The 16,397-nt window shown below is 49.1% G+C and overlaps 1 protein-coding gene and 1 long non-coding RNA gene across 2 annotated transcripts; one reads left to right on the plus strand and one right to left on the minus strand.

The window, feature by feature from the left end:
* Positions 1-5,442: 5,442 nt before the first annotated feature.
* On the minus strand, positions 5,443-9,863 carry LOC136489960 (uncharacterized). Its single transcript, XR_010767450.1, has 2 exons — positions 9,560-9,863; positions 5,443-5,669 (listed from the first exon to the last, which is right to left on the minus strand). It is a non-coding gene; the product is annotated as an uncharacterized lncRNA (long non-coding RNA).
* A 1,829-nt stretch (positions 9,864-11,692) lies between these two features.
* LOC136489967 (uncharacterized) lies at positions 11,693-12,612 on the plus strand. Its single transcript, XM_066486476.1, has one exon. It carries the CDS (start codon positions 11,720-11,722, stop codon positions 12,296-12,298), a length of 579 nt encoding a protein of 192 aa, XP_066342573.1. The 5' UTR covers positions 11,693-11,719; the 3' UTR covers positions 12,299-12,612.
* Positions 12,613-16,397: the final 3,785 nt, after the last annotated feature.

Here is a 16,397-nt window from a genome sequence, read left to right on the forward strand (position 1 = left end):
TCCAGCCGTGGTGGCGATGGCAAGCACCACGGGCAAGGCTTCTTCGGAGAAGAAGCAGGTCAACCCCAATGCCTGTCGGTGCTGCAGGAAGATGGGCCATTAGGCACGGGAGTGCCCAAATCGCAAGCAGGAGAAGAAGGCTCAGGCTCATCTAGCGCAAGCTGATGATGAGGATGAGGCCACTATCCTAATGGCGACGTTCTGTGCACTGCACGATTTTGAGGCCGAGGAGAAGGAAGAGGTGACGATGGTGGAAGGACCTAGGAAGGCCCTAAAGACTGTCAACCTCGACGAACCACGCACCCAAGTCCACCTTGGACGTGTGGGCGCCAACTAGGAGCAACGGTGGTATCTAGACTCTAGTGCCAGCAAGCACATGACAGGGCTCCAAGGCATCCTTCTTCGAGCTCAATGATGATGTTACCAGGTACGGTGAAGTTTGGTGATGGCTCAAGGGGTCCAAGGGTGCGGCGCCATCATCTTTAGGTGCTAGAACGGGGAGCACCGCATGCTAACAGATGTATATTACATCCCACAACTGTGTTCCAGCATCATCAGCATTGGTCAGCTAGATGAGCGCGGTAGTGAGGTACTGATCAAGGATGGAGTCCTTAGGATCAGGGACTAGGAGCAGCGACTTCTCACCAAGGTGAAGAGGTCCTAAACTGTTTGTACCTACTCGACCTGAAGGTAGAGCAGCTGGTGTGCTAGCGGCAAGGCACACCGAGGAACCATGGATGTGGCATGCCCGGTTCGGACATCTCAGCTTCGACGTGCTTGGTCGGCTAGGAGAAGATGGTCCAAGGGCTACCCCACATCAAGCACGGAGGGGAGCTATGTGGCAGCTGCCTGGCCGGGAAGTAGAGGAGGCTACCATTCCCAAAGGCGGCCAAGTATCATGCAAAGGACGCTCTCGAGCTCATCCACGGTGACCTCTGTGGGCCGATCACGCCTGCTACAAATGGTGGTCGGCGGTGCTTCCTCCTACTCATGGATTATTGAAGTCGCTACATGTGGCTGCAACTCCTGACGAGCAAGGATGAAGCGGCAGCGGCGATCAAGAAGTTCAAGATGCGCACGGAGGCCGAGAGCGGCAAGAAACTCCACGTGCTGAGAACTTATCGTGGCGGCAAATTCACTTCAGTGGAGTTCACTGCATACTGTGTGGATCAGGGTGTGGGGCAACACCACACCGCGCCGTACTCGCCACAACAGAATGGTGTGGTGGAGAGGCAGAACTAGACGGTGGTCGGCATGGCTCGATCCATGATGAAGGCCAAAGGAAGGTCGGCAAGGTTCTAGGGTGAGGCGATGACCACAGCGGTGTTCATCCTCAACCGCACTCCGACCAAGGCCCTAACGGGAAAGACACCATTCGAAGCTTGGTATGGGCGCAAGCCGAGCGTGTCCTTCCTCTAGACATTCGGCTGCATCGGCGACGTTAGGAAGACAAAGCCGAACCTCACCAAGCTAAAGGACAGAAGCACACTGATGGTGTTCCTAAGCTATGCGGAGGGTACCAAGGCATACCGGCTCTATGACCCACGTGGAGACAAGGTGCTTGTCTCGCGCGATGTCGTGTTCGATGAGAAGGCGGCTTGGGACTAGAGCAGTCTGAGCATGGGGGAAGCTGGTGGCTTCACCAGGACCTTCATCATCAAGCACCTGGTCATCCACGGTGGTGGAGACACTGGGGGAGAGGTGCCAAGCACTCCGGAAGGGGTGCTGAGCACTCCAGCGATAGAGCCAAGCACTCCTAGGGCAGTGCTGAGCACTTCAGGAGGGATGTCGAGCACTCTAAGAGGAGTGCCAAGCACTCCTAGAGGGATGCCGAGCACGCTAGGAGTGGTGCCGAGACGTTCTGTAGTGGTGGCGACCACTCCAAGATGGGTGTCGAGCACTCCCATGGTGAAGCCAAGAGGTCTTGTAGTGGTGCCGACCACTCCAAGACTGAGGCTGGGCACTCCTACAGTGTGTCCAAACACTGCAGGAGTTATGACGAGCTATCCAGAAGTAGTGCCAAGCACTGCAACCAGGGTGCCGAGCACTCAAGGTGCTATGCCGAGTACTCTGGCGAAACATTGAACTCCATCGATGCCGATCGAGTTCGCCTCACCTCCAAGTGACATCACTGAGTTCGTGGATGCCTTCCACGAAGGTGAGGAGGTGCAGTTCCACAGGCTGGACGATATCATCGGTGGCATAGGACCCTTAGGACTGGCTGGTCGGCTGCTCAATGACGTAGAGCTGCTGCTCGTTAGTGTGGAGGAACCACCCACGTTCGCGCTAGCCAAGCTAGACGAAAACTAGCGACTGGCGATGCTAGAGGAGATGAAGGCAATCGAGGAAAATGAGACATGGCAGCTCATTGATCCACCTCCAGGATGTCGTCCGATCAGCCTAAAGTGGGTGTACAAGGTCAAGCAGGACGAGCTCGGTGCCATTGTCAAGCACAAGGCGCGCCTCATCGCCCGAGGCTTTGTTCAACGCGAGGGCATAGACTTCGAGGAGGTCTTTGTGCCAGTAGCATGCATGAAGTCGGTCCATTTGCTACTAGACTTGGCAGCAACAAAGGACTGGCGTGTCCATCACCTGGACGTTAAATCGGCCTTCCTCAACGGTGAACTGGCAAAGATGGTCTTCGTCAGGCAACCTCTAGGTTTCACCATCAAGGGAGAGGAGCACAGGGTGCTCCGACTACACAAGGCGCTCTATGGGCTGCGGTAGGCCCCTCGAGCATGGAACACCAAGCTTGACGCCATGTTGGGCGAGCGTGGGTTTCAGAGGTGCGCAACCGAGCACGCGCTCTACACGCGGCGATGGGGGAAGGAGGAGCTCATCGTCGGCGTGTATGTGGATGACTTGATCGTCACTGGCGCGCGCACGGAGGACATCAACGGCTTCAAGCGCGAGATGGTGGCTTGTTTTTGAATGAGCGATCTCGGCACACTCTCCTACTGCCTCGGCATTGAGGTGAGATAGGGGAAGGAGGAACTCACGCTCAGTCAAAGCGCGTATGCCTCCAAGCTGTTGGAGACGAGCGACATGGCTAAGTGCAAACCATGCGTGACTCCGATGGAGGAGCGGCTGAAGCTGATGAAGGCCAGCACCACGGCAAAGGTGGATGCAACACTCTACCGAAGCATCGTCAATGGTCTACGCTACCTAGTCCACACGAGGCCGGACATTGCATTCGCCATGGGCTACGTCAGTCGCTTCATGGAGGATCCCAGAGAGGATCACTGGGCTGCGGTGAAGCGGCTACTGCGCTACGTCAAAGGGACGGTGGATCAGGGGATCATCTTTCCAAAGACCGGCAGGGAGTAGGTTGCAAGCTCACTGTGTTCAGCGATGCAGACATGGCGGAGGACATCGACGGACGATGGAGCACCTCTGGCATGCTCGTCTTTCTCGGGTTGGCCCCAATTTCATGGCTGTCATTAAAACAGAAGGTGGTGGCGCTATCTACGTGCAAGGCAGAGTACGTAGCGGCAGCCACAGCAGTGTGCCAAGTTGTGTGGCTACGCCGGCTGCTAGGGCGAGCTGACCGGTGTGGAAGCTCACCCACCAGCACTGATGGTGGACAACTAGCCCGCCATCGCCCTCGCGAAGAATCTGGTTCTGCACGACCGGAGTAAACACATCGACGTGAAGTTCCACTTCCTCTGGGACTATGTCGATGGAGGGCAGATCGTCATCGAGTTTGTCGAAACTGGTCAGGCAACTCGCCGACGTCCTCACCAAGCTGCTCGGACGTCTTCGACTCACGAAGCTGAAGGGGATGATCGGCATGGAGGGGGTACAAGGGATAGCAGTAGGTTTAGGGGAAGAATTGTTAGAATAAACTACTGCTTTCCTTGTGTGAACACAGCAAGGGACGGCGGCGCCGAAAAGGCCCCCCTGCTATGATTTTGTAGCCGCTGTAGGTGCAGGCGCTGCACTGCTCACCTGCAGCACTATAGCCACATGCAGAGGCTGACGTAGAGTAAGCCCTGTATGTTATCTAGTTACTGTTATAGCATGTGCGTTGTACTAGGACTAGATTGATAGAGTTGTATAAATAGACTACCACGGCAACTCAGTAAAGAGAGTTCAGATTTGCCATCTCCCATACAGGGCTTCGGCCAACGCGGGTGTCTTATACTATGTGTGTATGCTCTGTTCTCCCTCTTCTTCAACCTCTAGCCATAGTGTGTGGAGATGGACAACGCTTGTTCGTGATCGGCTTAGCTAGTGGGTGCTCAGCAACACTAGCGGGTACTCGGCAAGACTGGTGAGTGGTTCACTCACCTGAGCCAATGATCCTGTGGGCTAACAATGATCAGGTAGTAGGATTCAGGGGTGCCTGCTACAAGAAATACAACACAAGGGAAGAGGCAGAGGCTGCCTTCCATGGAAAACATATTGAAGCAAGGGGAGGGTCATCAAAGAGGAGATAAGGTCAAGACCCACACCAACAAGGGCCCGTCATCTTACAAAAGTGTAGTAACAGCTGTGCAAAGTTTAATTATATTAGCCCAAGCTTTAATTATTGCTATCCTAGTTTTTAAACTGCTATAATATGCTTTAGCAATACTTGCTACAATGGCTACATGTATGAGGGGGTAACCTCACCATTCCATGCAATGTGTGACTCCGTACTAGTTCATGCATGCAACCAAACAATGGAACGTGCATCTAGTATTTGCATCTCTTTGTACATGCATGAAACCAAACAGCAGGTCTGTTGAGCTAGTGCGAGGAACGAAACAAGACCTTTTTGCATGAAAACGACCTGGCTGGCCAGGGCCTGCATGGCTGGAGCGAGCCAGGCTCTGCTGGGAAAGCAACCAAACTCGCCCAAAATTTCTTCCTTCGTGCAGAGCCTGGCGCCGACTGCGTGCGGGAAGGACTGACAAATTGCATCAATCAAGAGAGCAGCATGCGATGCGAGAAGCTCCATCAATAGCCTGTTTGGTTTGCTTCTCCCCTCGGCCTGCACCGCATCAGAGAGCCAGGCTGCCGCTTGCTAGGCGCCGGTCGTGCAACACGCCGCAGTGAAGCTGTTTGGTTACAGCGTTTAGGAGCTCGTGCATATCGGAGCGAACAGCGGCAGCCGCAGAACTTGCACCCCGTGAGCCTGGCCCGAAGAAACGAATCTCGTTTTCATTTCTCGAGAGTCTGGCCGGCTGCGTGCGCTTGCATCTCGGGAGCATGGCCCAGGCGATGGTGCAGGCATCCAGACAATTCGAAGCTGCGTCACGGGAGCCTGGGCCATCCAAAAGCGGGCAACCAAACAGGCAACAAGTCAACCAATCAGTTTCTCTTGGAGACCTGGCTGGACATGAACAGCAACCAAACAAAAAGGCCGCTCGCCCTAGCCGCCGTGTCACACCCGATTTTAAATATAAAATCGAATGCACAACGTAGGTATGCCAGAATCAATTTATTTATACATATGTCGACTTCATTACAGTATCATATCAGGTTTGCTTACATAACAAAAACATTATTACAAAAATGACCCATGGGTCTGAAAGAAAAACTCATAAGCTACTAGCGGAAAGGGATGTCATCTCCATAGGAAGGTTGACTGGGGTTATACCAGCCTAACAACGACACCATCTTCAGGAAACATCGTCTTTTAGAAAACTCCAACTTTTAGAAACTCCGTCTTCTAGTCCGAACAGCTGGGTGGGGTAGCAAGGGGGACAAAGAGGAAGGGTGAGTATATCGAAATGTACTCCGCAAGTGTAGGAAAAGTATGACATGAGGGCCAACACAAAGAAAGGCTTATACATGTTTGACACAAGCACTTAAGTGACACATCCTATTTTTCCTTAAATCCTTAGCATCTAATTACTAGGTGAATTCTTCCATCACCTTAGAGAACCAACACTTGGATTTCATCCAAGCACCACACTTCGATTCCATCCAAGCTCCCAACTGAACCACCCGTTCTCTTACCAAGGGAACCACCCAACCATGAACCAGATCCATCTAATCCTGAAGAAGTATAAGCCTGCTCTTAACCATGAGCACGGCTGACATACCAGTTTTACACTCTACAAAGGTTGCACACTTTCACCATGAGTCGTGTTTCCCATTTGTGAGGTGATCAGCCTCTTGACCCTACTTCCAAGGTAGATCAACAGGGTTTCACTACAAGGCCTTTATAAAGAGTCCTCCCAGTATGTATTAGTTCTCATAGGGCACGCATGGAAGCCATCTCCTGTAACCCAGGACTAGGCAAGCTTAGGAGCCAACTCCCGTACCAAGCGGTATCCTGCATAGAAGCCTTCATCTATACCCATATCACTATGAAACTAATATCCACATAGGGGTCCCCCTAATTTATTAGCCAGGTCCAGCCCATCCAGACCTCATGGTTGCGCTGTTAAGCCGAGTTACAGGCTCCGAGAACCGGTCCTTAGGGATCCAGAGCAGAATCAAACACAACCAATGATCTTGCTTAGATTTCCTATTCGTCATATTGCTAAAAATATTACTAGTAACCATTGCATAGATCATTACTCAGGATTAACATTTAGCCTTCCCATCCAAGACTGCAAAGCTAAGCATGACATCTACCCATCCAAACCGGGTTTCAAGGATGATATGACAAGTTCTAGTAAACCCTAACATGGGATTCAAATAGCCCTGGATAACGAGCCGGCTCGGCTCGTTTGGGCTTGGCTCGTTCTAGCTCGTTAAGATAACGAGCTAGCTCGGCTCGGCTCGTTATCCTAACGAGCCAGAAAGCCAGCTCGGCTCGGCTCGGCTCGTTAAAAGCTCGAGCTGGCTCGTTAAGCTCGCGAGCCAGGTATAAAAAATACACAAAATATAATATTTGCATTTATCTAAAGTTTGAGAATAATAATAATACAAAAGAAATGCATCTAGACCAGTTACCAGTCAATTTATAAGGTCTAGACCAGTTACCAGTCAATTGTAAAGTGCAAGACATGAAGTAATACAAAAACTAATACAAGTTTTGATACTTTTTTTCCTGAAAGCTTGGCTCGTTTAGCTCGCGAGCGGCTCGCGAGCTGGCTCGAGTTGGCTCGTTATAGCTAACGAGCTAAAATCTTGGCTCGGCTCGGCTTATTATCATAACGAGCCGAGCCGAGCCGAGTCGAGCCAGCCACGAGCCGAGCGAGCTAACGAGCTTCGAGTTTTTCGTCCAGCCTTAGATTCAAATTAAGACTCTGCATGCAACTAATGGTCTAACTAAACTTACTCAAAATAAAATAAATGTAGGAGCAAGTATGGTCAAGGACACTTGCTTCAAAAGCTGTTCAGACAGTTAATCTTTCCTTTCGGTTCGACCTTGATCAACTTCATCTTCTTCAAGAGATAGCAACCATAGGAACAAGTATAACAAAAGAACCTAAAAACATTACATCAATCATAAGAAGATCATACTTATAAACAGTTGCTAACGTGTAGGGCTGGTTTCTACAATCGCATGAGCACAAGAACTACCTAAAACGGAACTACGGTTAAAAAGTTATGAGCTTTTGAAGTTTAGGGGGCATTTTGGTAAATAAAAGGATTCTTTTGTAGATCTATTATTTTTTAGAATTATTTTATTAATTAAAACACATTAATGGTATCATTAATCATTTTATGGTATTCAACAAAACATTAAACGTCATTTTTGAAACAAACAAATCTCATTTTCATTTCTGTTAGGGCCAAAGCAGAATTAACTATAGTCTGCAAGGGGTAGATTGAAAGAATAACATGGCTTGGAAAACAGTGGGTTTATTTCGAGCAAGGGCAGGGACTAGATCAAAAATATGACCTGACTAGGACTTTGACCTGCAGATGTGGCGCTTGACTGATGATGTGGTGCGATGGGATTGGCTCTGAGATGGTGATGTGGCCTCACCTTTGACTTAGTTGTCCGGCGGTGGACTATTGCCTACCCTCCATGTGCACGAAGGCACAGGTGATGTTGGTGGCTCGCCGGAGCTAGGCCAGGGATGGCTCTCCGATAGATAGGAGATCGACGGCGAGTGGTGGAAGGTGTGGAGGAGTGTTGGTATTTATTAACTTGTCACTTGTTTTAAGTACCATTTATTATATACCTACATCTCTTAGCATTACTTGTACTAGGTTGTCATCCCTAATGATGGTGCCAGAGATACTTGTCAGTTTTACCTAGCATTACTATGAGAATAATACTAAGTAGTTCTTTATCATTTCATGTGACTAGAAAGAATATGTAGATATGAATGAAAAGAAATCTGCAAGCGCACAGATAATATACTATTGTAGCACTTCACCTGAGAGTATTACAGGTAGTCGTTATTTATATTTTTACCACAGGGAAGGTCTAGCATGGACATGTATTGATAACTTATACTATTGATGGAGAAGTAAATCATAACCAATGTTCTACTCATAACAGGGGTAAGTCATATGATCAGATATATAAATGATAAGTATTGATCAATGATAATGATAAATCACTCGGAGTACTCCTTTCTATGGTATTAGCATGGTCAGGTAGAATATTAGAGGAATAATTTCAAAGTCATTCTTAATTATAAGTCATTGCTAATATACACTGATTAGTGCAATTATACCTAGTAGTCATTGCTAAAACCATCGTCATATTTACTCGTAAGGGATATTACTAAGGAAGGTTAAGAACAGAGCTTGTCTTCCTTCGTAACTGCATCCTACGTGCATACCTATATTCGGGGAGTGGACTACAAAGGACTCAACGAGAGTGTCACATCCGCGATCTACCACATGACCCAGAATATATGGTGTATCTGTAGGTAAACAACGTATAATCACCATGCTTACACAATGTCGTCCACCCACCCATTGATCTTAGAGTGAGCGCTATATGAACTTATGCATGAACATGGTGATAATCCAACTATATTTAGCATATAATCAAAGTAGACGATGAACATTATAACGAAGAACATAAATGAGATGCAAACTGATATTGTCATAACAATTGTAGCTAGCATATAAAAGTAATTGAGATACAAAAGAGAGTGGGTACAAAGATTATACCAAACCACGCTCTCGACACGATCGGGAATCCAAGCGAAGCCTGATTGCCTCTCTCTAGACCAAGCCTAACTAGCTATGCCGTAGAATATGGTGGAGCTCTAAGGATGATTAGGGTTTCTGTCTTCTCAAATGACTTATGCCTCCAGGGGTGGCAGGAGCTGGTATATATAGGCCGGAGCATTCATCTGAGCCTTTAGATCAAACCGACTTATAGGACAGCGTAGATGCAACCTAGAAGGTGGTGGAGAACCGACATTGCGACGTGGAGGCTGATAGTGGGCCCTAGGGGTCGGGCAGCCTATAGGTGGGGCCGGTCGGTCCCACCTAGCAGCCTCTGCCTCTCTGCCTCATCGTGGTGTCCTCTAGTGTCCTTTTGAACCTTCTGGTGCTTGTTTCACTACGGATAAGCGCGATTAATTCTAACATCTAGGTCCACCTTGATGGTTTTCTGGATAAACTCTATAGAAATCACAGATTCACCAAAACTTGTGGAATTTGTTAGTTTAGACCCCTAGACCTTTGTTGGTGATTGCTTTCATACCCTTATACACAACAAGAAGGCCACGGCAGGGAGCCGATGGCGGTGGTTGATGAGGGTGAAGGTGCCGGTGATGGTGCAGATGGAGCTTGCCTTCGGCAAGGATAGGGAGAGGTGTTGCGTCGCTGATTGAAGCCGAGGAGTGGTGAAGCGGGGATGGTGCATCCTTGCGAGGCCAATGGAGGAAATGGGAGGGTGAATGGTGGCCTGAGTGGGGAGATCGAAACCTCGACTCGTGGTTGGCAATGGCGGCACCGGTGGCGGATGCGAGCACTAGAGTGAGGGGGGAGCTCAGAGGGGGCGGATCGGGTGCGGCGTGCGGTTGCAATGCCGAGGCTACCCTTAAATAGGACAGAGAAAGGAGGAGGTGAGCGGTGGGGAGAGCTCGAGCTTGTGCGCCAATGGAGGCCAGTCCTTGTTCACGCAGAGAGCGGATCGATGGGGGACTCGGCGAGGATGGAGCGGGGCCGGGTGGACACGGCTCGGTCTACGCGCTTTGCTCGGTCACGCGGCAGCAGAGGACACGGGCGCAGACGGCGCTCGGTCGCACGGGCTCTGACACGGGTGGAGAGGAGAGCTAAGGACTGGAGGTAGGCGATGACGAGTGGGCCCCGCCCGTCGATGAGGGAAGCGGTGGGGCTGGCCTGAAAGTGAGCAAGAGAGGGGCGACGAGGAGTGGGCTGCTGTCGCTGCTCCAGCGGGCCAAGGCCCAGGTCGGGGAGTAGGAGCGCGGGTGGGGAGAGCTGGGTTCGGCCCATGCTGAAGGGGGGAGGGAGATGCGGGGAGACAGGGAATGGGGCGGAATCGGCCCAAGACAACAGGAGGTTTCGTTATTTTTAATTAATTTTGAACTGAAATTTGAAAGCTTTTTAAACCAAACAAATTTCTAAATTCTTTTAAGAAAAATTCTGAGTTTTGTAAATAAAACTTTAGCTTGTTTGTAAATAAACTTTTAAATTCTTTATTTAGAGCAAAAATCGATTCAAACCTTAACGAATTTTGTCAAATTATTTTTCATACAATAAAAATTTAAGTGCAAGGGCATGAATGCAACATCCCATCAAATTAAATTTAAGCATTATTTAAAAATCACGAATTCAATAATTTGATTTGCTAAAAGCCTATTTAAATCTTGAAAATTTTAGAAAAATTTATAAAATCATTTATTTTATTTAGTATTTTCTATTCACAACTTAAAATAGAAATTTTGGGGTGTGACACGCCGCCACAGCCTCCCACCTTCCACCTCTGCTAGTCCCCCTCCCTTCCCCTCCAGCATCTCGTCGGAGGCAGTAGGGAGTGGGGATCCATCATTTTTAATAAGTTTTCAAGTAGATCGAGTCTTTAGGGTTAGGGTCTTTCCATGCCAAGTTTTTTGGTATTAGAAATTTATCTTCTCCTCATCTCCGACGACAGTGAGAGGGTAGGGTGGAATCGTTGTCTCAGGGCTCTATCGAAGATGAGGGCGACAACTACGATGTCAGCAACTTCACCAACATGACGACATGGAGACTTTTCTTTCCGAACGGCGATATCAAGGCGAAGATGATGTCACCGACATGGAATAATTTTCTCCAGTCTCTTCTCCATTTTGTTGTGGTTAGATCTGGCTGCGATGAAGGACTAGTGAGAATAAGTTTGACATCAGTCTTCCTCATTCTTCAATGACAGAAAGAAGAAGGAAGACACAAAAAAGATGTTTATCAACTCCGCCTACAGGGATGTTGGCCGTCATTCGTTGGGCATTTGTTCTCAGGCCTGTTGTCGAGTATTTGCCTGTATAGTCATCCATGCGAAGCGTTAAATAGGTTTGGTTTTAACATCTGGAGCTATTCACAGCATGGGTATAATTTTGATGGAAATCAGTATCTAAATATATATAGTGATGTCTATTATATAATATAATATTTCTTTCGTAGGAAAAAAAACTATACACCTGTTACACCTGATGAGCCTGGACACGGTGGGCCTGCATGGTTGGGACAGGCAACCACTGCCCTGCCTCCACTCAAAACAAAAACAAAAACAAAAAACAAAAACTGCCCTGCCGCCCCACCAAAATTGCTACAGAAGCGCCGCCAAGCACCTCGCGGCGGGCGCTTTCCTTTCGTCTCGCGATTTTGGCTACCCCCGAAACGGCAGCAAACCCCGCACCCCGAGGAGATGGCCACCCACCTCGGCGCCTCCGCGTCCGCCGGCGAGGAAGCGTTCTGGACCGCGTGCCCGCACTGCTGCTACGTGCACTCATTCCTGCGTCTCTACCTTGGGCGCCGCCTCCGCTGCCCGACCCCGGCCTGCCGCCGCGCCTTCCCCGCCGCCGAGCTCCCTGCGGCGCCGCCTATCGTCCCTGGCGCTGACATGTACTTCTGCACCTGGGCATTCTTTCCACTAGGCCCGCCCGTCACCGCCAACAGTTGGGTGCCCTTCACCCCATTCCATCCCTTCAATCCCCCGCCATCACCCTCCCCCGCCCCAAACCCCGCCGCCGCATCCGCCGACACGCCACCCCGCGCAGGCCCGACTTCCAGGATGAAGATGGGCGTGTGTTTCAAGGGCAGGGCACGGGCTGAGGCGGAGGACGAAGAGGAAGAGGCCGCGGCCGCCATTGATCTCGAGGTCGAGGCCGAGGAGGGTGTGCTCGGGGAGCAATGGGACAGCGACATCACCATCAATGAGACGGTGGACCTCAGCGAGTTGGGCTTCCGCGTCGACGAGATGGGGGTCCTCCACGATTTGCCGTGACCGATCGAGGGGGGATGAATGGAAGGTTGTGCCTTTTGATCATCATCTTGCTCTTGTTAATTCTGCCTACATACCAACAGCTCAACTGGGTAGATGGTTGGTTGGGAAACTGAAAACCGCGCTATCAAACAGGCGTGCTTTTGTGTATGCTTAGTTTAGTATCAGATGGAAATGTAGAGCTTTTAGTGCTTCAAAGTCGTTGAATATTGTGATCAAACGTCATGGGGACAGGATATGCAGAATGTGGCTCCTTTTTTGTGTGGACTTGGAGGTGCACAGTGGGGTCCATGTTCATACCTTGCTATGAACTTATGAAGGAGTTTGTTTAATGCTGTGTTAATCTATGTGAAATCTTATTCTTATTTTGTGTCTGATTTCGTGGGACGGTACTGTTATCTTGAGTTTGATATCTCTTTTGATTACTGTTGGTTTTTCTGAAAAAGAAATGTGAAGCAATGAAGGTTGGTACTGCTCAAGTGTCTTGTGTATGGATTTTCTTGTGTAAAGATTCTACAAGGTTGGGCAACATTTTTCTTCAATGGGGAGGGGTTGCTGCTGAGTGCTATTTAATTGCCTTGTGTTTAATCAGAGTGAAATGCTTAAGATATTTGGCACCATTTTAGTTTCATGTTCTCTCTGGTTTCACCTTGAAAGTTAAAATTTATAATGGCCATTCGAAGGTCCCCACCTCATGGAACTGGCAGATTTGATTTTTCTGATGGAACGCTATGGAGATAACGATGCAAAATGTAGCTCCTTTTTTGTTTGGATTTGGTGGTGTAATGTGGGATCCATGCCTTGTAAGAAGAAGTTTGGTTAATGTTATGTTAATCTACATGGTCTCTTGTGCCTGGTTTCCTCTTATCTGGAGGATATCCTTTTAATTATTGTAGATTTTTTTTGAAAAAATGAATTATGAAGTAATGATTCTTGATCCTGCTCAAGTGCCTTATATATGGGCTTTCTCAAGTAAAAGTTCTAGGCAATTGACACGACTTGATGTTCAGAGTGAAACGCTTATGATGTTTGGCACGATTTTAGTTTCATGTTCTCTATTACTGCATCATGTCATGGTGGCTGATTTGATTTGTTTTACATTGTTGACAACGGAATCATATAGTGTTGGTTCTTGTTTTCATGTTGTGTGTGATGTGATCTTGATATTCCCATAATGTAATGATGTGATATTTTTTTTCAATGATGTGGTATTTTGTTGGTGAAGCTTCTGATGTTGATTTCTCCTTGTTTGATATATTTATCTTTGGTTACAGATCTTATGATGTTGGTAATACTTGGTTTAATAGTAATCTGTTAGGTTCTCCGAAGTTTGGTGATGCTGAATCTTATTCATCATTTACAATAAAGATATAATGTCTAATAAGGATGGGCTTCATACAAAATTTGCTGCATTTCATGTTTCTTTTCTGTTATGGTTGCGTCTGATCTGATCTAATAGTCTTGGCATCCTTATACACAGTGTTTTGTTCGAATGCTTGTGGTGCCCTGGCGCATTCTCCCTGATTGACATTTATCTTTGGTTAGTGATTATATAAATTGGTGGATTGTAATTATCATATAAGATGAGTGTGGCTGGATCATAATGTGATCTTTCAAGCTTACCAAGTTTTTGCAATGGGTATCTTTTTTTTTTTTTTTTTGCGAGGAGGGTATCTTAGTTACAGAGAGAAAAACAGGATCTTTTTTGGTTATTGATCTTTGCTTCCGCTTAGGACATCTGGTGTTTATATTGGATTGCTCATAAAAGTCATGAGTGAAGAGGCTGACTTTTGTTAACCACCACCTAGAAGCTGATGGCTTTCACTTCCAATTGGGCCAATTTGGTATTTGATTTACATCATGCATGAAAATGTGGAGTGAAGAAGTTGCAACTTTTGTAAAGCTATAAGCTAATGCCTTCTCTTCCGATTTGCACTTGTCATGAAATTCTGGGCCAAAGAGGTTTTCTTCTTGTTTGTTGCTCTGTCCACAGTTGTACCAGTATTGTGCCTTATGTTAGCTTGACAGAAGTTTATGGTGAAAAAAGGATTCAGGCTCAACATTGGATGCTCAAAACATCAAAATTCTGCTAAAAACTTAGAGACCGTTTGGTAGTTTGGAGCAGTTCCAAAACGGTTAGGTAGAGAAATGTTTCCCTATTTTCCTCAAATTTACTCCCCCCTCCCCCCCCCCCCCCCCCCGCGTCGCTCCCACATGAGCGGCTCCTCCCCCCAAACCCTAGCAGCCCCTCCCCTCCCCTCCCCCCGCCGTGCTGCCGCCGGAGCTGGCCGCCGACATGGCCGCCCTGCTGGCAGGGATGGCGGCAGCGGGGCCTTTCTCCTTTCTCTTGGCGGCGCGTGCGGCAGCAGGCCGACGACCCCTACCCTCGTGTGAGCTACGTGGACCTCAGCGGGGAGGGCCGTCGCGGCTATGGCGGCGCCGGCTGGTGCCCGAGCTGGCGCACGGGACGGCGGCGGGCTCTCCTTCTCCTCCGCGCGTTCCCCTCCTCTCTTGACGGCGACGGCGGCGACAGCTGGGGCCGCCGGTCCGGGCCACGTGAGGTCAGATCCGGTGCTCGGGAGGCCGGATCTAGACTCCAGGTAGCCAGTTCGGCTTCGGGGCCGGCGGAGGGCGGTGCCTGCGGTTGTGGTCAAGACGGAGGCGGCGGCGGTGGCATGGGACGCCGGGTTCAGGGCCTGGTGTCCGGATCCGGCGGTCCCAGGGCAGGGGGCGGCGCCCGAGATGGTGGGGCACACGCCCTGTAGCGGCTGGCGGCGAGGTTGGCTGCGACATCGGCGGGTGCCTGGGCCGACGAAGATGGTCAGTGGCGGCCTCGTCGTGCGGCACTGGGACGCGAGCGGCGGAGCCAGGTTCGGCTATGCGTGGCCCGGACGGAGGGGGTGACGGCTGATGCAGCTATGCGGCTGCTGCGTGCAGCCGGCACGTCGATGCCCCTCTGAAGGGCCTTCCGTGGGGCGGCGGGACAGCGACGATGGCGGTGAAGGCTGGCAGGGGGTCCGGCTTCGCGACCCGACGTTCGTGCTAGAGGGTTCTTGGGCGAAAGCCTTGGCGACAGCGACGCCATTGGGCACCGCTTCTCTATTGGGGGCGTCAGTGTTTCCCCTCTAGCATGTCATCCAAGGGTGAAAACCCAGTCCACTTTGGACATGCGACGGTGGCGCCATCGACGTCGCTCCCTTCCTGAAGGCGTCGCATCTAGATTATCGCCGCGGCCTCGATGCGAGGCATGGCATGGGTTCGCGACTAGAAGTCGGAGCTACTCTTCGATGGTTGAGCTTGGCAACGATGATCGGTGGCGGTCGTTCCTTTGGACCCGTTGGGAGGTGACCAGTGGGTGGCCTGCCATGGGAAGTCCAAGTTGCTGGCAGCTTTGCTTCCATGCTCGACAACGATGATCCATGGCAGTGTGTCGTGTTTGTGCTCAATCGTTTTGCGTGGGGTGGTTAGCCCCTCGGGTGCTATTTTGGCTACTCGGTTAGCTAACCTCCTTGTACATTATTACTTTCTTTCGTCTTAATTGAGCGGCAGAGCTCCTGCCTTTTGTTTCAAAAAAAAAGAAATGTTTCCCTAATGAATCACTTGAATCGACTCTCCTTTTTTGCCTAGAAGCGCACACCGACTAGTTTCGCCAAATTCTATTCTTGGCTCCTCTCTAATCTTTTTTATGTGCAAGTTTCGCCAATTTCTTGGCTCCTTTCTATACTAGGGGTTGTAATATTTTTAAGTACAATAAATTAAAGTGGGTTGTATTTAAGTAGTTCTTGACCCACAAAAAGTTTTGAATTTTTTTAACAATACTCTCATTCATATGGTTTTTTAGGGAAAAACATTTTTTTAGAATCAGAATCTAGTCCACCAACCAAATAATTTTGCAAAGTAATTATAATTCTTCACCTGAAATGTTTCTTCAGAAAATCTTATTTTGTGGTGACTCATTTGAGTCTTTTTTTTGTGTGGTTAATACGGACATCATATTAGCTAAAGATTTGTGAGCGGTGATCTGTGTTTACAATGTGTCATCTTAGACAATCGGCCACCTGACAATCTTTGCATATAAAAGCATCTGATGCTTCGCGTGTTG

The sequence above is a fragment of the Miscanthus floridulus genome, chromosome 1, assembly GCF_019320115.1.
Source record: "Miscanthus floridulus cultivar M001 chromosome 1, ASM1932011v1, whole genome shotgun sequence".
Taxonomy (NCBI): domain Eukaryota; kingdom Viridiplantae; phylum Streptophyta; class Magnoliopsida; order Poales; family Poaceae; genus Miscanthus; species Miscanthus floridulus.